Source organism: Poeciliopsis prolifica, unplaced genomic scaffold, assembly GCF_027474105.1.
Source record: "Poeciliopsis prolifica strain line A6 unplaced genomic scaffold, Auburn_PproV2 SCAFFOLD049, whole genome shotgun sequence".
Lineage (NCBI taxonomy): Eukaryota > Metazoa > Chordata > Actinopteri > Cyprinodontiformes > Poeciliidae > Poeciliopsis > Poeciliopsis prolifica.
This window is the reverse complement of record NW_026562424.1, coordinates 861036-885283: the sequence shown is the minus strand read 5'-3', so window position 1 is coordinate 885283 and position 24248 is coordinate 861036. Positions and strand designations below refer to the sequence as shown.

The 24248-nt window shown below is 42.9% G+C and overlaps 2 protein-coding genes across 2 annotated transcripts in view; one reads left to right on the top strand and one right to left on the bottom strand.

The window, feature by feature from the left end:
* The window catches only part of shisa9a (shisa family member 9a), a 36101-nt gene that overhangs the window by 4448 nt on the left and 7405 nt on the right, over positions 1–24248 (bottom strand). The window contains exon 3 of the mRNA XM_055057749.1: positions 9227–9445. Coding sequence (XP_054913724.1) covers positions 9227–9445 — 219 coding nt within the window. The remainder of the gene's footprint in view (positions 1–9226; positions 9446–24248) is intronic.
* Positions 21348–24248, top strand: part of cpped1 (calcineurin-like phosphoesterase domain containing 1) — a 45536-nt gene continuing 42635 nt past the window's right edge. Inside the window, exons 1-2 of the mRNA XM_055057750.1 lie at positions 21348–21393; positions 22891–23136. The gene's annotated coding sequence lies outside the window, so the exon portion shown is untranslated. The remainder of the gene's footprint in view (positions 21394–22890; positions 23137–24248) is intronic.

Here is a 24248-nt window from a genome sequence, read left to right as displayed (position 1 = left end):
TTCTGCAGACTCGTCCTCATGAAGCCTGATGGAACTGACTGGCCACGTCAAACATCACTAACATGTTCAAAACATTCTGTAACTAAGCAAATATGTCACACATGATTCTTCATTTGCAGTGGTGGGCACACTACCACTAACCAGCTAATGCGCTAATTATGGAGCTAATTTTAGCGCCATACTCTGAACGTATTGCAAGTTCTACAGTGAAGGTCATAAAATCTCTTTTTCTCCTGCTTGGTTTGTGACTGAAGCCGTAACGACGTCATTTAGGCAAAATCAGCAATGGGGTTAGAAAAACTCAACAACTGAAACCACGAAGGATCTGATCCAAAGAGTCACTTCCTGAAGCGCTAGCTGTGAAGATAGTGGATTAGCACAACATGACACATGGTGGAATTTAGTGCTTTAGCATTAGCTTCTGCTAAGCCCTGTGTTTGTATCATGTTTTAGCATTAGCTTCCATTGTGTGCCATGTTAGTGTGATGATTGAATGAATTGTTTATGTCCACTAGATGGCAGTCGCGAACATAGGTGATTGCATAAATGTCAAGAATAGGACAACAGAAGTAGTCAGTCATTAGTGAGACACCTGTGTGCAACTTGTATGAGCAAACGAGCCAGAGCGACTTTAATAAAAGCATCTAAGAAGAAGCACAACGTCTGGTTCTTATCAAGCACGAACAGAACATGGTGTCAGGAGTAAACTGAAGGGGTGAATTGAAAAGCCGACCATGGAGCTGAAACCACCGGAGAGCTTAAAGCTGACGGGAAACGTGGATGAAAACTGGCTGCTTTCAAACAACGCTTTCAACTGTATGTCGCCGCAATGGGTTTGGAGACGAAGCCGGAGCCAAGAAAGGTAGCGATGTTGCTGACCATAGCGGGAGTGCAGGCTTTGGAAGTCTACAACACATTTGTGTTTGATGAACCTGAAGACAAAGAAAAGTTGGACGTTGTGCTGAGTAAATTTGATGCTCACTGTTCACCGAAGAAGAATGAATGCTACGAGAGATACGTGTTTCGTTCCCGGATGCAGACTCCGCATGAACCCTTCGATAACTTTCTGACCGATCTGAAAGTAAAAGCGCAGTCATGCAATTTTGGCCTGCTGAAGGACTCGATGATCAGAGATCAGATCGTCTTTGCTGTACGTGACGGGAAGCTCAGAGAGAGACTGCTGAGAGAACTGGAGCTGACCCTGGAAACAGCTGTAAAGATGTGTCGGGCAAGCGAACTGTCTCTGCAGCAAGTGAGGACATTTTCTGAACTTTCAACAGGAACTACTTCACAGTTCAGTGATGGAGCAGCGGCAGTGGGAGCGGTGTCCTGCCACAAGAAACGACATGCACAAACCAGGCAGCTGCAAGAGGAAGCCATTATCAACTGTAAGCGCTGTGGATCAAGGCATAAAGTGAGACAATGTCCTGCTTATGGTAAGCAGTGTTTAAATTGCCGTGGACAGAATCATTTTGCAAAGCAATGCTTTAAGAAGAGGAAAGAAGAAAAGAAGAGGAATTGTGTAAACTTAGTAGATGAAACTGACCTAAGTGACACATTCTTTGTCGGTGTTGTGAATTGTGAAAATGAGTCAGAAAAAGTGCAATGTGTTGACAGAGATGATAAATGGACAATTCCTTTGTTAGTAAATGGAACCACAATTAAGTTCAGATTGGACACAGGTGCGAAGGCGAATCTCATAAGCATATCTGATATAAAAGAAATGCAAGTAAAACCTCACATAAAAGAAGTCAAGTCAGGTCTAAGAGACTATAATGGACAATCAATTGAATGCATTGGAACATGTCAGCTGAATGTAACAGTTAAAGGAACAAAACATCTTGTGTTCTTCTCTGTTGTAAAAGAGGATCGAGAATCACTTTTAGGTGATAAATCTTGTGAAGAACTTGGACTGGTGAAAAGAGTCTACCACATAAACACTGAATTTAATGAATCTAATAACCCGATTGATGCAATGCTTCGGGATTATGAGGATGTCTTTCGAGGATTAGGTTCTGTACCCTGCACATATAAGATTCAGTTAAGAGAGGGCGCGCAGCCTGTTGTTCATGCTGCACGTCGCATTCCAGCGCCACTGCGAGAGGGGTTGAAAAATGAGTTGGATCGAATGATCAGGTTGGGAGTCATTCAGAAAGTGGAAGAGCCCACAGATTGGGTTAATTCCATCGTGATTACAAAGAAGAAAAATGGAGAATTAAGAATATGCATGGATCCAAAAGATCTAAATGAGAACATCAGAAGAGAACATTATCAAATACCCACTCGAGAGGAAATAATCAGTGAAATGTCCAAAGCAAGTTATTTCACCAAGTTGGATGCATCACAAGGATTCTGGCAAGTAAAGTTGGATGAAAGCAGTACCAAGTATTGTACTTTTAACACACCTTTTGGAAGATACTGTTTTCTAAGACTTCCTTTTGGAATAAAATCTGCACCAGAAATATTTCATAGAGCAATGGAGAGGATCATAGAAGGCTTGAATGGAGTAAGAGTCTACATTGATGACATCATCATTTGGGGATCAACTGTTCAAGAACACAATGACAGATTGAGACGCGTCATGGAGCGCATACGGAAAAATGGACTGAAGCTCAATAAAAATAAATGTGAGTTTTGTGTCAAAGAAATTATGTTTCTGGGAGACAAACTATCTGGCCGAGGTGTTCAATCAGATGAAGATAAAATACAAGCCATTTAAAGATGCCACCGCCTGCTGACAAAACGGGTGTTCTGCGCATCATGGGCATGATTAATTTTATAGGAAAATTCATTCCCAATTTGAGTGCAAGGATGACTAACATTCGCAGACTCTTGTACAATGACAGTCAATTCCAGTGGACAGAAGTTCATGAACAAGAGTGGAAGGAACTGAAAAAATATCTGACTTCAGAACCAGTGCTTACCTTCTATGACCCTACTAAAAATTAAAACTGTCGACAGATGCCTCAAAAGATGGACTTGGAGCAGTTCTTCTTCAAGCTCAGAATGACAAATGGAAACCAGTAGCTTATGCATCCAGAGCCATGACAAAAGCTGAATGCAGATATGCTCAGATAGAGAAAGAATGCTTGGGGCTGGCTTATGGGCTAGAACGGTTTCATAACTATGTATATGGTCTACCATCTTTTGTAGTTGAAACAGATCACCGACCATTGGTTGCCATCATTAAAAAACATCTGAATGAGATGTCACCCAGGATTCAGAGGCTTATGATGAAGATGCAGAGGTATGAATTTACACTGATCTACACTCCAGGAAAACATCTGATTCTTGCTGATGCTCTGTCTAGAGCCCCTGCACATGATAGTGTGAGTTCAACTGAAGAGGATATTCAATGTCATGTGAATTTGGTGTCCAATGTGTTGCCTGTATCAGATAGAAAGTTACAGCAAATAGTTGATGCAACAGCTAAGGATACAGAGTTACAGTTGGTCATACAGAATATGGATGAAGGATGGCCAATAGGCTCATGTTCACAGTTTTTCAATGTTAAAGCTGATCTAAGTGTTGTGAATGGACTGTTACTGAAAAACAACAGAATAGTGATTCCACAAGAGTTAAGACAGGAAATTCTACAGCGGATTCATGAGGGTCACCTTGGCATTGAGAAATGTAAAAGAAGAGCTAGAGAATCTGTTTTCTGGCCTGGACTGAATAAGGACATTGAGGTGCTGATAAGTAAATGTGAAACATGTCAGACATTTAGAAACAAACAGAGCAAAGAACCGATGATCATATCTGACATTCCAACATCACCATGGCTAAAAGTTGGAATGGATTTATTTCATCTTAAAGGAAAAGACTATTTAGTGATCATTGATTACTATTCAAACTATCCTGAGATGGCTCTGTTGGCTAATATGTCATCAAATTGTATCATAACGCATGCTAAATCAATCTTTGCAAGGCATGGCATTCCACATGTTGTAGTGAGTGATGATGGACCATGTTTTAATAGCAGAGAATGGCAAAGGTTTGCAGAACAATATGATTTTAAGCATGTAACATCAAGTCCACATTATGCACAATCAAATGGAAAAGCGGAGAAAGGAGTTCATATTCTTAAGCAACTTCTGAAGAAAGCTGCAGATAGTAACTCTGACCCGTATTTAGCTTTATTAAGCTATAGATCATCACCATTGCAATGTGGTTATTCACCTGCTGAACTTTTGATGAATCGAAAGATTCGTACAACTTTACCAAGTTATGACAATAAAGGACAAAGAGCAAAGAAATTGTCAAAGTTGGAGTACAAGTTACGAAAGCAGAAAGTAAAACAAAAGTCATATTATGACAGATCAGCAAAGCTTCTACCCCCACTGTCATACCAGGACCCAGTAAGGATTCAGGATGATGAGGGATGGAAAACGAAAGCAACTATTCTGCAGGAAGTAGCTCCACGTTCATTTGAAGTGAAAACTGAAGATGGACAAATTCTGAGACGAAATCGTCGCAGTTTGTTGAAAACTCCATTTGAACATGTTGATGAGTCGAGTGAAGATTCTAAGGACTCTCAGATTACTCCTACAACTGAAACGCATTGTGACATGGACAGTATTAAGGATAATACACCACCTGTGTTAAGAAGATCTACCAGAGTGGTAAAGAAACCTGATAGACTGATGATGTAAAAAAAAAAAAAAAAAAAAAAAAAAAAAAAAAAAAAAAAAGGGGGAAAAAGAGAAAAACAGAAAAAAGTTGAAATGTATGTAGTTTGTAATTCATGTTTTTAATGAGTACTAAGTATGATAGGTTAAGTGAATTTTATTATAGCTATGTGATATTATGTGCTATCTGTCTCATACAATGGTTGTTTAATTTTAGAGAGTATTCATGTAACATTCTAACTTTAAAGAAAGGAGGATGTGATGATTGAATGAATTGTTTATGTCCACTAGATGGCAGTCGCGAACATAGGTGATTGCATAAATGTCAAGAATAGGACAACAGAAGTAGTCAGTCATTAGTGAGACACCTGTGTGCAACTTGTATGAGCAAACGAGCCAGAGCGACTTTAATAAAAGCATCTAAGAAGAAGCACAACGTCTGGTTCTTATCAAGCACGAACAGAACAGTTAGTATAGCACTTTAGCATAGCTTTAGCTAAATACTGCATTGGTGTAGCAAATGCAGCATTTTATTCTGCTTAATTCTGTGGTGATATGTTGTTTAGCATAACCACATCAATGTGTATTCAGCTTTAGCATTAGCTAAACAGCATGTTTGTGTAGCACTTTAGCTAATGTGTACGATGAGTGCAGCTAACCTTTTAGTTAGCCTGCTGCAGTTAATTTTATTTCTATACAGGGTTTCTGCCTTCAGGCTTTTTATTTCCTGTTAAATCACAACGAAGCGATGTTTGGGGAACATCGCTGATGTTTTTCCTGGTGCTGCAGTCAATGGGTTTGAACATCATGAAACATAACAAACCGCTGCATTGGAGGAGATTTCCTGGCAGATTCTGCCTCACAGATTCAATGAAAGGTAAAAATGTCAAGGAGTTTCGCTTTGAGCTCCTTTCCCTTAATTAGGAGGGTTCTACTGCTTCTGGAAGCTGAATGAACAGCAGAAATGACAGCTGAGGCCCAGCAGGACGTTTGTTCGTAACACAGAGGCCATAATTGGTCGTTTGTTCCAGCAGGAGAACAAGTGGTGGATCCAAGAGATCATTAGTTGCTTCTGCGCCTCAAATCCAATAAAGTGACCTTCCAGAGGCGACCGGGGGGACAGAGGAGTGGGCCGCCGACCGGCAGAGGGCAGGCTGATCGGGCCGCTGGGGAAGAGCACAGGGGCAATTAAAGGAGGGGGGCAGATCTGAGGCCTGGATCCACTTTAATCAGGTCACCAGGCAGAAAAAAGTCCAACCTGCTGCAGACAGATGATGCGCTCCGGCCTGTACGGCAGGCTGTTTGACCATAAAATCGGCTTCACAACATTCCAAATGTCTGAACGTGGTTTACGACGAGACATATTAGAAAATGAAGATTCTTATTGTTATGAATGGTTCAGCATTATTTCATGGAAATCCAGCAAATTACTGACAGTGTGGCATAAATCAACTATTAAATTATGACGTCACAAAATACATAGGAGACATTAAAATTTTTGTTCTGACTTGTTTAAAGAAAAGCTAAGAATGCTAACTGCCCTCACAGTTAGCAAAAAGGCTAAACTGCTAAATGACAGATTAGCTCTGCCATTAGCGTGTTAGCGGAACGAGGTTGGACATCAAAACATGAAAACAGAACCGCAGAACAAACCAAACAAGATCACTGACGTTTCCTCAGTGAGGTCAGTGCCAATAACATCCCAATAAATCAATATCTTATTATGTCAGCACTTAGTGGATGTGTCGCCATCACTGGGTGACGGATTGGTCCAGTTTTCCTCCCCAGTTTCCCGTCATCTTGGCGCTCATTGAAGAGATTTGTGTCCGATGCTGAAGGAGAAATCTCCCTTCAATTAGCAGAGCGGCGCAGCAGCAGATCACAATTAGCTCTCAAACGATTCTTTGATGAGGGAGACGGAGCGAGGCGGATTAGGGAGGAAAGCAGATGGCTGTGAAGAGGAGAGGAGGAGAGAGGAAGAGGAGGCCCAGACATTAAAGGTTACAAAAGCAGGCAGGAGGAAGAGAGATGTGAACGATGCTTCAGAAGCAACCAGAACGTTGCTGGTAGATTTGACTTTCAAATCGCTGCCTGAACCGTCGTGATGTTCAAAAGTCAGACACAGAAAGTAATTGTGTTTCAGTGAGGAGCCGTGGCGGGGGCTGGGCATCTTTAGCATGAAATAATGGAACCTGGAAAATATTTGCAGACATTTCAGATGGGTTGGATTGATTGTGTGCCCTGCAGGCAGCCGCGTCGCTGCGACTCCCTCGTTCTGCTGCGTTTCTGCTCCTCTGCTTTCTGCCACTTTGTCATCAGCTTCCAGGAAATTTAGTGTCTGAAACCGACTCGCTTTCCTCTCGTCTTCATTTCAGAGAGTAAACAGCAGCATCCGCCTGAGGCGCAGACAGGTTACTGCCAGGCAAAATGTTTCTCCACACACAGACTTTAACTAGACACCTGCGGCTGGTCTTCAGAGCTCTCCTCATCTCCACCTCAGTTTGTCACATTATTACGATAACTGTGAACAGGAAGGAAAATAATACATTTCTTCTAATTAAAATGTGAAAGCGGTGGCATGTTTGTGATACTAGAGGTGGCCGAGTCATGCTGTGGGGATGCTTCAAATAGTCAGCCAGAGGTTCAACAGGGTGGTTTAGACCAAACAATGGCCTAGTCAAAGTCCTGAATCCAGTGTGCCCGTTCGACCGAATGAGCCAAGCTTTTAAACTGGGGATTTAATACAGATATCAGCCACACTTTTCAGAATTTTATCTTTAAAGGGCCGGTATCATGTAAACTAAAACGTTTGATCTTTCTTCATGTTTTCCCTCCAGTGTTGCTTTAATCTCCATGGCAACCATTCAGCTGTTAAACGCCTGGGAGGACCTAGCTCCGCCTCCAAGGTGAAGCTCCTCCCCCACTCAGCTCCTTCAGACTAGCCAGCAGTAATTAGCAAACAGCTCATTATAGCAGCTGCTGCTCACAGCAGCACTGGTTGAAACCTTGAAGGGTTAATAGAGGAGCCATGTTAGGACGACTTCCTGGAGGCGGAGCTTCACGAAGAGCAGAAGTTCTTAAAGAGACAGAGGGCCAAATTCAAGAAGCCAAATCAGAAATTAGGATTTGATATAGCATTTTATAACTGAAGGTAACATGGTTGGTTTGTGCTGGAAAACACGACACTGCCCCTTTAAAACATGCTGACATGTTTTTTCCGTCCACCATTATTTATATATTTATGTTTAATTAGTAAATAAAATGCAACATATCCAGCTGAACAGTCAAATGTGAACTCTGACTCACCCTTTCAAGCTTAATAAACTTCAGGTACATTAGAATTATTCACACCTGTTGCTCAGGTATCATAAACTCTGAACAGAGACGATGAGCAGCGTCCGTCTGCTGGGCTCCTGTGAGACGGGATGAAAGGCGGCCTTCATGTTTTCCGCTCAGCTCTGATCTGCTGAAGCATGTCTGCCTTCTCCATGGTGATTGGGATTTTTCTCCTCTTGTTCAATGCAGGTGTGAAATGTTGAGTTAAGAGAAAATCCATTTAGTGTTTGATCGTCAAACCGGATGTTCTCTGCTGGTTTTCACTGAACAAAACAATCCCAAAGCGTCTGCCGACTCATCCAACCTTCAGGGAATTAGGAATCATCCCACCGGTCCGGTTCAGTCCGCTTTCACCCGACTCCAGTCCACTTTTCTATAAAGTCCGGTCCGGTTGGTGAGATGTGAACACTAATCGACCTCTGACCTCTGGTCCTCCAAAGCTCGGTGTGGGTTCGGTTTGAACGCCAAGCGGCCCAGAGACAGGTTCATCTCTTGCTGTATTTAATCAAGTTTAATAATTAAGATAAAAGCTGATTTTGGTGCTTTTCAGTCAAAGTTGCTGAATGAACATGTTTCTACTTATTATATTAAAGTTTGCTTTTAAAACAGCTAACATTTTTACATTGTACGTAAATTATGGTTGTAATAATTTCACCCTGATTACAATTTTTTCTGTTCTGAAAGACCAAATATGTATCATTCTTGAATTATATTTGGGGCAAAATCAGCATATGGGCCACAAATCGACACTTTGATCTTAAGTGATTTTTCTCTGTGCTGATATTTGAATTTATGCCGTTATTCATCAGTTTATGCAGTCGGCGTCCAAACCGCCTCCTGTCTCTTCATGCAGAGATGTGGTTGCTGGTAATGAGCGGAAACTGGACTAAACAGCAGCTGCAGGCGGATTACCTGTCAGACAAACACAAACTGAATGATTGGAGTCGTCTGGGAAGATGCCGGTTTGTAAATGTGGGTGAATTTCAGATGGCCTGCGCTGGCAGCCTCGTCATGCGCCAGGCTGTCTGCAGGCAGCGGTTTGTGTCTTCCAGCGCGCTCAGGCATGCGGCGCAGTCAATAACAGCTGTCAGACTCCAGCAGGAGAGTCGCAGACTGGCTGCCCTTTGTGTTCAGGTCATAAAACCTTCAATAAAATCCACTGGAAGGAAAACAAATCAATAAAAGCCTAATTGTGATGCTATCCCGTCTTGGTACAATCGCCTGCTGGGTTTGACGCGCTGATGACTGAAGCTGCCACTCACCTACTGCCTTCAGGGAGGCGTACTTGTTCAGGTCGGCGTTCTGCTGCTGCTGCTGCTGCTGTTGCTGCTGCTGCTGTTGCTGCTGCTGCTGCTGCTGCTGCTGCTGCTGCTGCTGCTGCTGCTGTTCGTAGGCCTGAGCCATCTGGCTGAGCGCCGGGTAGGGATGCTGCGGGCCAATGCTGGAGCTCGCTGCCACATTGTTGTTCAGCTGGCTGCCTTCTGGACAAACACAGGACAGGACCAGGTTAGCATCAGATTAGTACCAGGTTAGCATCAGATTAGCACCAGGTTAGCATCAGATTAGCACCAGGTTAGCACCATGTTAGCATCAGGATAGGACTAGGTTAGCATCAGATTAGCATCAGGTTAGCATCAGATTAGCACCAGATTAGCACCAGGTTAGCATCAGATTAGCACCAGGTTAGCATCAGATTAGCACCAGGTTAGCATCAGATTGGCACGAGATTAGCACCAGGTTAGCATCAGGATAGGACTAGGTTAGCATCAGATTAGCACCAGGTTAGCATCAGATTAGCATCAGATTAGCACCAGGTTAGCACCAGATTAGCACCAGGTTAGCATCAGGTTAGCACCAGGTTAGCATCAGGTTAGCATCAGATTAGCACCAGGTTAGCATCAGATTAGCACCAGGTTAGCATCAGGTTAGCACAGTTTCTCCACAGATTATTTGTCATGACATAATGATAACGATGAAGAATCACTGAAACAGCAGGCGTAGCAAAGCGCTAAATGCTAATCATGCTAATAACGCTAAAATCACAACAAACTTTTGATACGAATCTGTTGTGTTGGTTTGACATCCTGGTTGTTATTTTGCTAGCAGTAGGATGATGCTAATGTTAGCACTGTCTACCAGCTGTTAGCTCTTCAGGATGGAACTGTGTGTTTTGAATAATATTGTTGCATAAACTGCTATGCGTCTGTTTAGAGATTGAAGGTCAAAGTTCAAAGGTTAGTTCATGTCATACTAATGGATTCTTAAATGAGCTGAAACTTTTAACATCTTTAGATAAGAAACAGGATTTAATATTTGCCTCAGTTTAATATAATTACCATAATTCAATATAATTTCTCATAAAAATGTATTTAAACAGAAAGTTACCGTTAGAACAAAATTCATAAAATAATAATTCCGTTAATTTGGTTTAATGTAGTAATGAAAGAATAAATGTGTGTGAAATGTTTGCATCATAACTGTTTTATTTCTAATGACTGTTATTGTTTTACTGCAGCTGGACGTCTGGATTCATCTGAAAATGTCATATTAATATTAATATTTATGCTGTTTACCATAAAGCTGCTGGTCACTTTGCTTTCAACTATTCAACATGTTTAACAAGTATTACTCTGAAATACTTGTACACGTCGTCATCAGCAGCCAGAGGAGCCTGTTCAGTGACAGACTGCTGCTTCCCAAGTGCCGGACCAATAGATTCAAGAACTCCTTTGTCCCCCACGCCTTCAGACTGTACAACTCCTCACTGGGGGGTCGGAGGTGACACAGGACAGAGGGAAGAAGGAGTAGTTTTTCTACAAATGTGAACTCCATATTTATCAGGCCAAACCATGCAGTGCAATACCATATCACTGGTCAATCTATCCACCAAATTGCTATAATTTCCTTTTGTGTTGTATTTATATTCTTATTACATTTACTGTGTATTGTATTTAATTTGTATTTTTTTGTATTCTTTTGCATATGCTCACTGTGTGCCACTTTTCTGCCTGTGAGCTGCTGGTAACTATAATTTTCTGAGGGAGTCTTCCCAAGGGATCAATAAAGTCAAGTCTAAGTCTAAGTCTCTCTGTAATTAGATCAGACCTGAGAAGATGCACGGCGGCTGAAAGGACGGAGGAACGATTCATTCCTCTCACAGAATGAATCGTTCGTTCGTTGGTTCAGAACAGATCGATGAGGGTTTCTGTTTCTGCTAAATTCATTTCAGAAACATTTTATGAACTCAAGCAGGTCTGAATGTTTCCAGTCGTTTTAGTTTTTACTGACAGATAAAACGGTGATTTGAAAACATCTTGTTGATCAGGTTAATTATGGTTTAATCTGAAACATGATCAGGTCATGATATGCATCATCTTCTCCTCCATGAAGGCTCAATAATCAATGATCAATAAATTCATTAATAAACTGAAGCCAACTCAATAGTTTCCATTTGCATCATTTATCGTTTTTCTCTTTCTACCAAAAACTGGATGATAAAAGTTTTGGTCTCAGTTTGGATCATTTTGTTTATGGATATTAAAATGTTTTCCATTTCCAGTGTTAAAAGTTCATCAGAATTTAAAGTTTATTGATATCTGATAGTAAGTTCTTGCATTATTTTGCCATTATTTGAACATGGTGAAACCAATATTATGGGATAACTTGTGGAAACATCAGTTGCTGACGGTTTGCTGGTTCTGCGGCGGTTCGGCTCTCAGTGATCAGAGGAGAATCGGTTTCTTTCTGCGGAGCCGGGATCTCCAGGGATCTGAAGGAGCTGCGACACAAAAGCCGCTTGTGTCGCCTCTAATTAAACAATTATTCCTGGCAGCAGCTCCAGTCACACCAAACACCCACGGAGAGGAAAACCGGAGGAAAAGCTTCCAGATCCAATTCATGCGAGATCCCAACTGTGCCTGGTGTCAGGAGGATGAAACGGTTTGTTTAATGAGTCCTGATCCACCCAGAGCATCGGAGGTACGGAGACAAATTTGGCCCAATAATATCACAAGCAAATGTTTCAGACATTTAAATGAGGAAAAATGCATTTCAAAAATGGACCTTTGAAAATCGTGTTAGAATTTACAGTAGAGCTGTTAATGCAGATCCGTTATTTTATTCTTTCTTATTTTCAGATCTATTTTGTTTTATTTTCTTAAATTTTTTCAAAGATATTTTCAGATTTTAAATTTGTTTCACTTTTAAAGTATTTTTTACCGACCGAGTTCTACGAGGGCGGGACTTCCTGGGTCGCAGGAAGTGACATCTTTGTTTGTCTGAAACGTCTCCTTCACCATTTCCTGAATTATAATTATAAGATGTTCTCTTGTCTTTGTCATTTTGAAGAGCAGCTACCAGAAATGTGTTGCATTAACTTGATTCCCCGGAGGAACAGATGGATGACTAAAAGAAGTTCCTCCGCTCTCAGATCAGCTGAAAGGTCAATTAAGAAATGATCTGGGATTAATTAGGTGTGAATTTTTGTGAATAATTTGGGTGTAATTCATTATTTCTTAACATGATGCCATAAAAAAGCCCAGAGCATCACAGATCCTCCACTGTGCTCAACAATGCTTTTTGTTTAAAGTTTGATCTGAAACATTTAAGAGGGACAAAAGCAAGAAATCACCTGATGGATGAGACTTTTACAACTGTTAGCAATTTATGAAAATATTCAGTTATAATAAAAACAGCAGATAGATACTTAGTAAACAGGAACAAAACAGTGAGACACAGGAATTAATCTGGAGATGGTTCATAATCCAGATTAGAGCCGAACCAAAATATGAACTTCCTTCCAAACAGATTAATAAAGTTTCCTGTCCAATCAGAAAGCAGGAGTCGGTTACCGGGTAGAAAATGTTTAACGTCCTTCCTGCAGTTCGTTTCTGACGCCAGACTTTGTGGCTGAGTGATTCAGCGTCACCCCTCCCCCACATGTTCCTGCACCCTGCCTGAAAATGACTGAAGGTCTCCAGCATGTTTACAGAGCCTGTTGCTAAGGCAGCGCTGCTTGAACGGCAGCAGGAGGCCAGGTCAGTGCGAACTAAATATTCTGAAAACATAATTTAACTGAGTTTTTGTGATGAATCTCCTGCTGAATTCCCAATAATGTGTATTTTAATCAAATCCCTCCAGATGATTTGTGCTGCAGGTTTGGTCTGAAGGGACAGATTGGCTGAGCCGTTCTGCAGCGCCGCAAACAGGAAGAGACCATCATCCGCTCAGAAAATCACTCAACGATCACAGGAGTGACAAAATGAGGAGCGATGAGTTGGAGCCGCCTCAGCTGATGCAGTTTGGAGAATTTAAATGAGGAAGGATTGAAATGCAGAACCAGAACGCCGAGTTCTGAAAAATATCCGACTGCAGCTGAAACAAAACGAGACGCAGCAGGAAATATCTGACTTGGAAAAACTATTTCTATGACTTTTGCAGTCGGTACACAGTAACAAATCAATGACTTCCTGCTGCCACTGTTGGGGATATGAGACATGAAACTTGATCACTAAACGTTTATCAGCTGAGGTCAATAATTCAAATAATACTCTCGTCTAAATACTCACAGCGAACAACACCGGCAGAAAAATCACATTTACCACAGTACTGGTTCTGGTTCTGGTTCTGTTGGACCTCAGAGTCGATCATGACAGGTTACTGAACCGACCGGAGAGTTGGGTTGGACTCTCCGGTTCAGATCCCAACTGGTTCCAGTCAGGAACCAGTTGGGATTTCTTTGTTTCAATAGGAAACTTCTCATCAAGAGGTCAGAGGTCATGTGTGGGATTCCTCAAGGTTCAAGGACTCCTTTATTCTACATCCACATCCTCCCATTGGCTCAGTCCAGAACCTGCTCCCGGTCCAGAACCTGCCGGTCCAGAACCTGCTCCCGGTCCAGAACCTGCCGGTCCAGAACCTGCTCCCGGTCCAGAACCTGCCGGTCCAGAACCTGCTGCTTTCTGGAGAAAAGATATGTTGAAGTATTTCTAGTCTTACTCAGTTTAGGTTTTGGGTCTCTGCTCATCTCTGGTCAAATCTTAGTAATTATTCAGTATTAACATGTTATTATAGGGGCCCCAAATAAAAGTCCACTTAGGGCCCCTAAAATGCTTGGACCAGCCCTGCAGCTGGACTCCAGATTTGCAACAAGCAAAGTGAGACGTTTCCTGCTGAATAAGTGGCTTTCTGGAGCCAAACGTTGCTGCGCGCTGAGACTCATCTAAAAAAACATCAATTATTTCACAGCGAAGCTGCGAATGGAAACTTCTGCTCCGCCGTCTGAAGCCGTTCAGCAGCAGCTATTTAAAATACTCATTGTTGAGCGCGGATGTAATCCTGTTCAGTAATCCTGTAAAGGCCTTTCACTCTGACAATGGGAGCGGATCCCAGGATCCCTGATTCGTTCAATCAGAGTTGGAGCTGCAGGCTGTCCGCTGCTCATGGACTCCCTGCTGTTCAGCAGGTGGAAATAAAAACTCAACATTTACTGAACCTCCACATCCAGTTTCAGCTAAAAGCATATTATACGTCTAGTTTACCGATATTTAGCAAGTCAGCTATTTAGCTCCAAGCTAAATGTTTGGCGCTGAGCTAGCTAAATATTTTCGTTAGCTCTAAGCTAAATACTTAACTGCGAACTAAATATTAACTTTTAAACTGTGACATTTACAAGTGAACAGGGATGGTTGCAACAGCTGATTTATTCCTCTGTGAGTCTGATCTGATGAAGTGTTTGTGTAAATGCTGCATCATTGCTGTCCGTCCTATTAGCCGCAGCAGGAAGCGGCGCATTTACACCCGGAAGTAGGAGGCAGGATGGCGGCTTCCTGTCGGGCTGAGATTCATGGCGCAGCGGCCCGTCAGTCCTGGTTTCAGTCAGTGGGACCGGGCTATGCAGCATGAGGCCCGACCCGGATGGTTCTGGCCGTACAGAACCATTCCTGACTCATCCATTATTCCCAGTTTGTGCTCCTCTTCCTCCTCCTGCAGCACAGCCTCTTCCTCTCCATCCCTCGCCATGGCAACAGCGCTCTCTCCGCGGTTCCGCTCGGCGGGTTCGCATTGTCCCGCAGTCACCGGCGCCCACATATTAACACGCAGGCTGGCGGTTCTGAGCTCAACAAGTCATTGTTATGCAACATGAGTGGAGCTGCCTGCTGCTCTGTAGTCCGGCCCGGTTCGGTTCGGTCCGGCCCGGTACGGGTCTTCACACTATCCTGTGAAAGAAAAAAAGCTCCGCGGTTCATTAAAACTCCGCTTTGCTCTGGAAAAACAAACAAAACGGAGTTTTATGAGTCACTGAAGCTGGGATCAATATTGACACAAAGAGAAAAACCAGGAGGAAACAGAAACTGAGAAAGACGCGCAGCAATCAGAAGCTGCAGCTTCCAGAAACAACAAGCAGCGGCGACCGGAGCGGCTGCAGACATCCTGGGAACTAATGAGCTCATCCTCAGCTATTAGTCTCTCCGCCGCCCGCCGCGGCTCCTCTGTTTAGTCACACTGGAGATGCTGAGCAGGTTCTGCTGCTCCTATCTCCCCCAGCCAGCCAGGCCGCCGCTGCAGCCGCCAGAGGGGCGAAAAATCCTGTTGGAGTGTTTGGTGGAAGCAGCAAGGAAGCAGGACGGAAGCAGGACGGAAGCAGGAAGGAAGCAGGACAGAAGCAGGAAGGAAGCAGAAAGGAAGCAGGAAGGAAGCAGAAAGGAAGCAGGATGGAAGCAGAAAGGAAGCAGGATGGAAGCAGGAAGGAAGCAGGACGGAAGCAGGAAGGAAGCAGGACGGAAGCAGGAAGGAAGCAGGAAGGAAGCAGGAAGGAAGCAGGAAGTGGACTGAGCCTGTTAATCTCTTCAAAATGTCTCAAAGCCTTAAATTCAGCTCATAAATGTAACCTTTAGTAAAACATATGTTGTTACATATTAGTTAAAGTATCATGTAAAATCAGTGTTTTTATCTTTCCATCATTTTATAAAAACAAACCTGAAGTTTTGCTTTGATTCTTTTATGTTTGTGAAAGCCTCTAATCTCCATGGCAACCATTCAGCTGTTAAAACGCCTGAGTGGACCTAGCCCCGCCTCTGAGGCACAGCTCCTCCCCCGCTCTGCTCCTTCAGACTAGTCTGCAGCAATTAGTAAACATCTGCCAAGCTCATTATTGGAGCTGCTGCATGGAGTAACACTGGTAAAAATATTACAGGGTTAATAGAGGAGCCATGTTGGGATGACTTCCTGGAGGCGGAGCTTCAGAAAGAGCAGCTTCTTAAAGAGACAGAGGACCAAATTCAAGATCTTAAATCATGAATTGGTGTCTGATATAAACAACAATTTTATTACTGAAGGCACTGAACTATTGAAAGACGTCAGTTTAATCTTTGGTGTAAAAGTAATGGAGTTTCTGTCGTATCTACTGGGTTGTTTTGCAAAACTGCAGCTAAAGAGATAAACATGTATTTTACAAACCAAGAGTTTAAATATTTAGCTAACATGTAAATTCACTGATAACCAGAAGGAAGTTGTTTTAAAGTTAGAGAAATAGCGTAACTTTAAAATTCATCATTTTGACTGAAGGTTGAAATTATGAGTCTGATTCTCGTTTTTTATTTCATGGTGCGAAAGGTTTTCCAGATAAACTGAAACTCGTTTCCATCATGTCAACTTTAAAATCTGGGTTATTATTTCTCATTTATTCATCGCCTGAAGTCTGAGTTTCCTGTCAGAAAGTTCTTCACAAACTGTTTGCAAAGTTAGTCTTTATTTTGAGGATTAAGATGAAATATGTCTGCTTACATGGATATTGAGTCAGACCCGACTGGTTCTGGTTCCTGAAACAACGACAGGATGAGTTCTGATCCAGTCAGACTGGATCTCTGGTGATTGGCTGCTCATTCCCTCTCTAACTTTGTTCTGGTTCTGAAGGTGCTGAGCTGCATTCAGAACCTGTTGCATCATTTCCACAGAGAGCAGGAGGGAAGCAGACAGACGGAGGATTAAAGTTCTCCTTAACGAGCTGGACAGGTAGCTCAGGTGAGCCGGCAGCAGAAGAAGAGAACCGACGGAGGAAACGAGCGGAAACTCAAAGCCTGCAGGGAAATAAACCTTCACGAGGAAACAGGAATAAGACGAAAAAATGTTCCTGGACCAGATCCACTCAGTTTTTAGCATCTTAACCCCAAATTCATCACATTTGATCATTTTTAGTGAGAAGATCCAGAATCAGCAGAAACATTGTTGGAGTGATGGGTCTGTCGGTGACTATCTGTGTTCACCAAGCAGCGCAGTGTGAAGGTGAACTCTGTTATCACCTGAATACAAAAATTAGTAACTGGCTGCCTGACAAAGACCTGGACGGGCTGGAGGTTCTGGTTCTCTGACCCGGAAGGAACAGAACCTCCAAGTTACTGAGGAGGAATGGTTGACCCCGTTGCTAGGTGTGGTTGACCCCGTTGCTAGGTGTGGTGACCCCGTTGCTAGGTGTGGTTGACCCCGTTGCTAGGTGCGGTTGACCCCGTTGCTAGGTGTGGTTGACCCCGTTGCTAGGTGCGGTTGAAGGAGGATGTTTCTCCTTCCTGTCCTCCATCTTCCCTCCTCCAGACTCTGAGGATCTGAAGCTCTTCCTCTCTCAGAAAAAACTTTTATTTGACTGAGAAAATCCAAAGCAGTTCCTGAGTTTCTTTAAGTTTCAGGATTTTTTCTGAAAGTTTTTCATGTTCAACCTGGAGGATGAAAGAATCCACAGCCAGGGATCAGCGAAGTCACAGGAATGTCGTTTAGTTACGATGGCATCAGCAGCAGCTGGTTTTACCCAGAATCCTCCAGGAGTCAGCAGTGAATTCGGCTCCAGCGTAGCGAGGCAGATCCTTGGCACGTTTTCCAGACAACCTTCATCTCATCATCATTGCCAAATGCTGCCAGCTTTGTCTGCACTCATTAGTGCGTAGCGCTCCTGTTTGGGAGGAGACAAAGCTGCAGGGGCGGTGGCAGGGTGGTGATGCGGGGCGGTGGCAGGGTGGTGATGCGGGGCGGTGGCAGGGTGGTGATGCGGGGCGGTGGCAGGGTGGTGATGCGGGGCGGGGAGCTGAGCCAGAGGTAAGCTTGCACTGGATGGCGATCCTCAGTGGAGAAACGTTGTGTTACGATCCAGTGTGTCGTTAACGGCGGCCGCTGAACGTTCCGGTTGCTGTTTAAGGAGGAATCATCTCCTGATGTTTCAGAGCAGCGTAGGAGCGCGGCCCACGCTGCTTCACTAAACCATCAGCTGCGACCCACGAGGAGCTTCACTTTATTACAACCCTGCTACAGCAGCTGCAGCTCTAACCGTCTGAAGGAGCCACAAACACAACCTTCACACCAGGATGAATATTTACCAATAAATATCTGAGAAGTGTGACGTCAAATTTCCTAAATAAACTGAGTTGGAACCAAGATGGAAAAAAACCTGCAGAGAAAAAGATCTTTATAGATATTAACTCAGTCTGAGTTCACACCAGACCAGTCCGCTTCAACCCGACTCCGGTCCGCTTCAACCCGACTCCGCTCCGCTTCAACCCGACTCCGGTCCGCTTCAACCCGACTCCGGTCCGCTTCAACCCGACTCAGCTCCGCTTCAACCCGACTCCAGTCCGCTTCAACCCGACTCAGCTCCGCTTCAACCCGACTCCGCTCCGCTTCAACCCGACTCCGCTCCGCTTCAACCCGACTCCGCTCCGCTTCAACCCAACTCCGCTCCGTTTCAACCCAACTGCGGTCCGCTTCAACCCGACTCCGGTCCGCTTCAACCCGACTCCGGTCCATTTCAACCCGACTCAGCTCCGCTTCAACCCGACTCAGCTCCGCTTCAACCCAACTCAGCTCCGCTTCAACCCGACTCCGGTCCGTTTCAACCCGACTCCGGTCCGCTTCAACCCGACTCCGGTCCGCTTCAACCCGACTCCGGTCCGTTTCAACCCGACTCCGGTCCGTTTCAACCCGACTCCGGTCCGCTTCAACCCGACTCCGGTCCGCTTCAACCCGACTCCGGTCCATTTCAACCCGACTCCGGTCCGTTTCAACCCGACTCCGGTCCGTTTCAACCCGACTCCGCTCTGCTTCAACCCGACTCCCGCTCTGCTTCAACCCGACTCCGCTCCGCTTCAACCCGACTCCACTTCTGAGTTGGGTTCATGTGTTTGTGGTATGCCTCTAAATCCGAAGCTAAAGCTACATTGCTAGCAGCAGCGAAGGAGGACAAAGACTTTTCTGAGCGATCTGATTGGACGCTGGAAAACCCTACTGCTGTGTTCAAGTTGTGCTCACAACAGCTGACCTGTCAGAAGCTTTGCAAGCCTAAATTAGCATCTGAATGCTGACATGTAGCAGCTAACGCTAATGTTAGCTGCTACATGTTCACAGTCTAGATTCCTAAAAATGTTTCATAAATGATGAGAGAAACTCTAAGAGGAACTAATCAGATCTGATTGTATTCATTCAATAACAAGAGCAGAAAAATGTTTTTTTGAATTGAAAATGCTGCTTATTTTGTTGATAAATAACTCGATTAAAATGATGAAAAAACTTGACTCAGTCACAGCTGGAGTTTTTCCTCAAACATTTCAAAATGTTTGAACCGGAACCTGCCGAACCGCCGTCATGGGGACGTTTTGGGCGTCAAAGTGGAAGAGAAACTAATTAAAATGATCGTCTGACCTCCAGTGCTGGAGGGAAGGTTTCCATTACTGAAGGTGTCTAATGGCTATGACCTCCTGACCCCCAGCAGGCCATCTTTATGTGGTGGGTGCTGGCAGGTTAATGAGCTGTTAACCCCTCTGACCTCTGACCTCCGACCCACTGGCAGCAGGAGAATCAGAACAAAGTCTGTTAGATTCAGATTAAAGGTTATATTTCCAGCTAAAGCGACTTCACAGTGATATGATTGAGTGAAAACCTGAGAAAATCACTGACAGATTCTTTAATTTTCCTTTATTTTATAATTCATTCTTTGTTCTGCCATATTCTTTTATTTATTCATCCACTTCTTCCCAGAATATCAGTGATCCTGGTTTAATATTAGAGAAAAGGAAAATTATAATACAAATCAGACAATAACTGCCAAGACTAAAGAAGAAATAAAGTATATTCTAACCCTCATAACTATTTCTCTGTTTTTGTTGTGACATCATTTGGTTACACATTGATGTATTTTTATGCGTACTTTCTTATTTTGTTGTTTCTTTTATTTGTTCTCCTATCTGGTTATTTATTCTGCAGATCAATATGTAATGTTTGTTTTATATAATCTGATCAGTGAATAAAATAATAACTTTTCTGCTTATGGTTTTTCTGGGTTCTCAGCGAAGGCAACACAACGCTCCTCATCATCTTCTTCATCATCCTCAGATATGACCTGCTGAGCGTCCAGACTCAAACTTCTCAGAGCCGCCGTGTTGCCGCCATGTCTCTGTCCTGCAGGAAGTCGCTGATTCATCCAGGAGTCGCTTCGATAATTTCCTCCATTTTCAGAGTAAAACTTTCCTCCTGTTTCTCTGAGCGTCTGCTTTTCTCCTGCAGTGGTTTCAGTTAGCAGAGAGTGAAAGGCCAGGCTGACTTTCAGCACATGCTACCAAACACACTCTGCTCCCTGCAGGAGGCGCGGTGTGTGTCGACCCGTTCAGCTTTCTGACCTGCTGTCAAACCATCCTGATGAGTTTCCCTGTTTTCTGTGTGGAGCAGCACAAAGACGCGCAGCATCAATGTGAAATGTTGGATTATAACCAGGTCTGATGGAAAAACAATTCACTATGAAAAACTAAAAATAAAAATGAGAATAAATACTTAATACTAGCAAGATAAAGTAAAAATCTTGACTTAATTATTGAAAGTTATTTATTTTTTATTTTCACAGCGTTACCCTGATTGCAAATATCAAAACTCAAACTTTGGTCACCGAACTGTTAAAGCACTGAGGCCCTTTAGGACAAAACCAAACTATTCTCAACAGAATAAGAATAAAACTCGGCTGCTTGGTGCCTCCAGAGTGTCTGAAGATACGATCAGGACGAAACGAGCTTTTTATTATTATTCCATCTCCAAAATGAATCAGGCTGCAGTTTGTTTCCAGGTCAGAGTTCACCAGAAAATGATGTTTCATCACATCCACCGGTGGAAACAAGGAGCCAGCATCCCGCCACTGCAACATCTGTTCAGCTGTTCAGGATTTTCTTTTATAAGAAATATTCAGAGCATATTTTCTTTTGGGATATCATTTCATTTTTATTCTGTCCAACTTTTATGTCGGTGACGTCACACATGCGTCGTAATTATGCAGCAGAAGAAAGCAGACAGAAAATCTGGACTAAAATCTGTCCGAAGTGATTCTGAGACATTGAACGCATCACACCCAAACCGGTTGGACGCATTGCGTCACTTCCTGTTGTCCCAGTTTCGCTCTATGTCTCTGGTGAGTTATATCTTTATTTCTGCTTTTTTTTTTCTGTCCAGAGACAAAACCGAGAGATTTTTACACAGAAACGCGTTGAAACACATTTTCTGTTGCTACACGTCGCGTTTTGGAAACTCTTCGTGTTTCTCAGGCTTTTCCGGGCAATAAAAGCGCGTTAGCTTAGTTAGGCTAGCGCTAGGTTAGTTAGGCTAGCGCTAGGTTAGTTAGGCTAGCGCTAGCTCAGTTAGGAGCCTACATGGGGAACACGTTTCCTTTTGCGTTCCCTTGCAATGATCTACTGATCAGTTATGTGGCATAGTTAAATCCTGTCAGCCCTTCTTGCAGCAGCCGATGGACTTTCTGCTTTAATAAAACGTTATGTGAGGTTTTTCCATGAATGTTCATATCTCCTAGTGAAATATCTGACATTTTATATATTTTCTTTTGGGATAGAAAAGCACCAAAAACCCGATATAAACAGAAACTTTCTCCAAGTAGGAAAGAAATAAAAATACATCCTAATTTGGATTATTTCTGAGTTATTATGGTGGTGATTCAGACAGTCAGAGACAAAACTGTCAGATAATTTATTACCCGCGATAATAACTCAGAAATAATCCAAATAGTTTGGATGCATTTTTATTTATTTCCTAAAACAGTTAGGAAATAAATGCAGGCTATTTATTTAGCCTTCTTTCTACAGGCTAAATGACCCAAATTATTGTTAATTTTTAACTGTAACTGTTTAGAAACCATCCCATAATAAGCTATCTCCAAATGATATTTGTTTTAAACACTGCTATGTTTAAAACAAACACAGTGTTGGTTAGAAGGGCTGAATAGTTTTAACAACACAGATTGTGAGTAAAAGCTGCAGGATGCGTCATCAGATCTACATTAAAGCGCAGGGGTTAAAGGTCAGCAGGACTGTAGTCATAATTCAGTCCAGCTGAAACATCATACCATTTCACTGAAACAACAGATGATTTAATGTTTTATTATTCAATTCAGTTGCCAGTATGGATTAGATTTTTATCATTTTACACACTTAGCCAATAAAGATCACATTTTTATTGATTATATAGAAATATTTCATAACTGTTTCTGACAACAAAAAGTTAATTGATTTGCTGAATTTAAAATCTCATCTTGTTCATGGAGGGAATATTGTTAAACTTTAAAAAAGGTTACATAAGAAATAAAAACAAGAATATTTCTCCTGACGGTCAGAAACTGAACCTCTCACCACTGCAGGACCTTTATTATTAGAAACTCTAAAATAAACCGGGATGTTATTGACTGAGGCGTTCATGAAACCCAGAGCGCTTTGAGATGGAAGTGAGAGGAAGTAGGTTAGAGAAGAATCTGCGTTCGTTGGCTCTGGAGCTGCTTTTATAAGAAATATTCAGAGCAGGAAACGACCATGCAGCGTCCGCACCGTTTGTGATGCTGCACGCTGTGACAAAGCCGACCTTCTCCTCACATTAACACCTCTGCTCTCCTCTGATTTCCCAGTGACCCAAACAGGAGAACGTTCCAGCGAAGCGCTCCGTCTCCCCTCTGCAGCGCTGCGTGTTTGGCAACGGGGGGAGCAAGAGGAGCCGGCGAGCGCAGAGCAAGATCCTCCATCTGCCTGGTGACGGAGCACAGAGCGGAGGGCAGAAGTGGGTCATATGGAAACCCCGATATGGACGCCCCATGCTGCCATGATGCGACCCAGAGCGCTGAACAACAGGCTCTCATCTGCCAGGACAGGAAATGGTGAGTTTGTTCTAAAGGGACAATGCTCTGTTTTCCAGGCCATTTTCTAGAACAATAAATCAACTTTTTTTCTTGATCTGTTTCAATAACAAATGTTTGTGGATGATAAATCATCCAAGAAGTTATTCCGATAAACAGTAATATCATTGTTTTGAGACCGATTTCTAGTAATATAACATAATAATGACATAATAATGCAGGAATACATTCTCACAGCGCAATAAAATCCTGATCAACATTTAACACTCAAAGCAAAGCAAAACTGCGTGTTTTTTTTTTTTTTTTTACAACATGGTGGAATTTGAACGACACTGGCCCTTTAATTTTTGGTATTTTTATTTTTCTGATCCAAATTGAGGCCAGAGTTTTTCACCAGGAGCCTTTTCTTCTCCTGCTAGCGAGGAAAAGTTCTGGTGTTGGTTCTCAGGGCATCGTTTGCATTCGGAACCGGCTCTCGTTTGGAAAACTAATCAGTCTGACTGGAAGCGAAGAAAAGCCGAAGGCTCCGACGTCAGCGCCGAGCTGCCGGTGATCACAGGAGTCTTTGTGTAGCAGAGAAACACTTCAGATCCACAGCGCAGGACTGATCACATCCACCTAATCAGGTGTATAATCAAAGCAACTCGCAAGACAAATCAGAAGGTAAAACCCTTCATTAGGAGCTGAGAGCCAGGTTAGAGACTCTGCAACGCTGCAGGAACAAACAGGCCTTTATTTTCACAACGAAGAGGAAAAGTAGTAAAAATGGGAAACATCGTCTCTACCGGAGCAGAAACACCGGAGTGAAGCCGGCCGATTGGATCAGAACTCATCTGTTCCTCTGATCGGTGACAATGTAAAAACAGTCGAAAAAAAGTAAAAATTGTCCAAATTTTCAAATTCAGACATGTTGAAGTATTTTTTTCTTTTTAAAGAAAGTTTCTGAGATTAATTTGAAACGTTCTGCATTTTCAAAACTTTTGGGATAAAGTTCTTCTTTTGGTTTCTACCTGCAGTGGCGCTAATGCACCGCTGTAAACAAACTGTCTAAGATTAATTTAACATATTTATGAGAAAAAAAGTTCCCTGATATCAAGAAATAGTAATAAATTATGATATTAAAACCAAGAAAT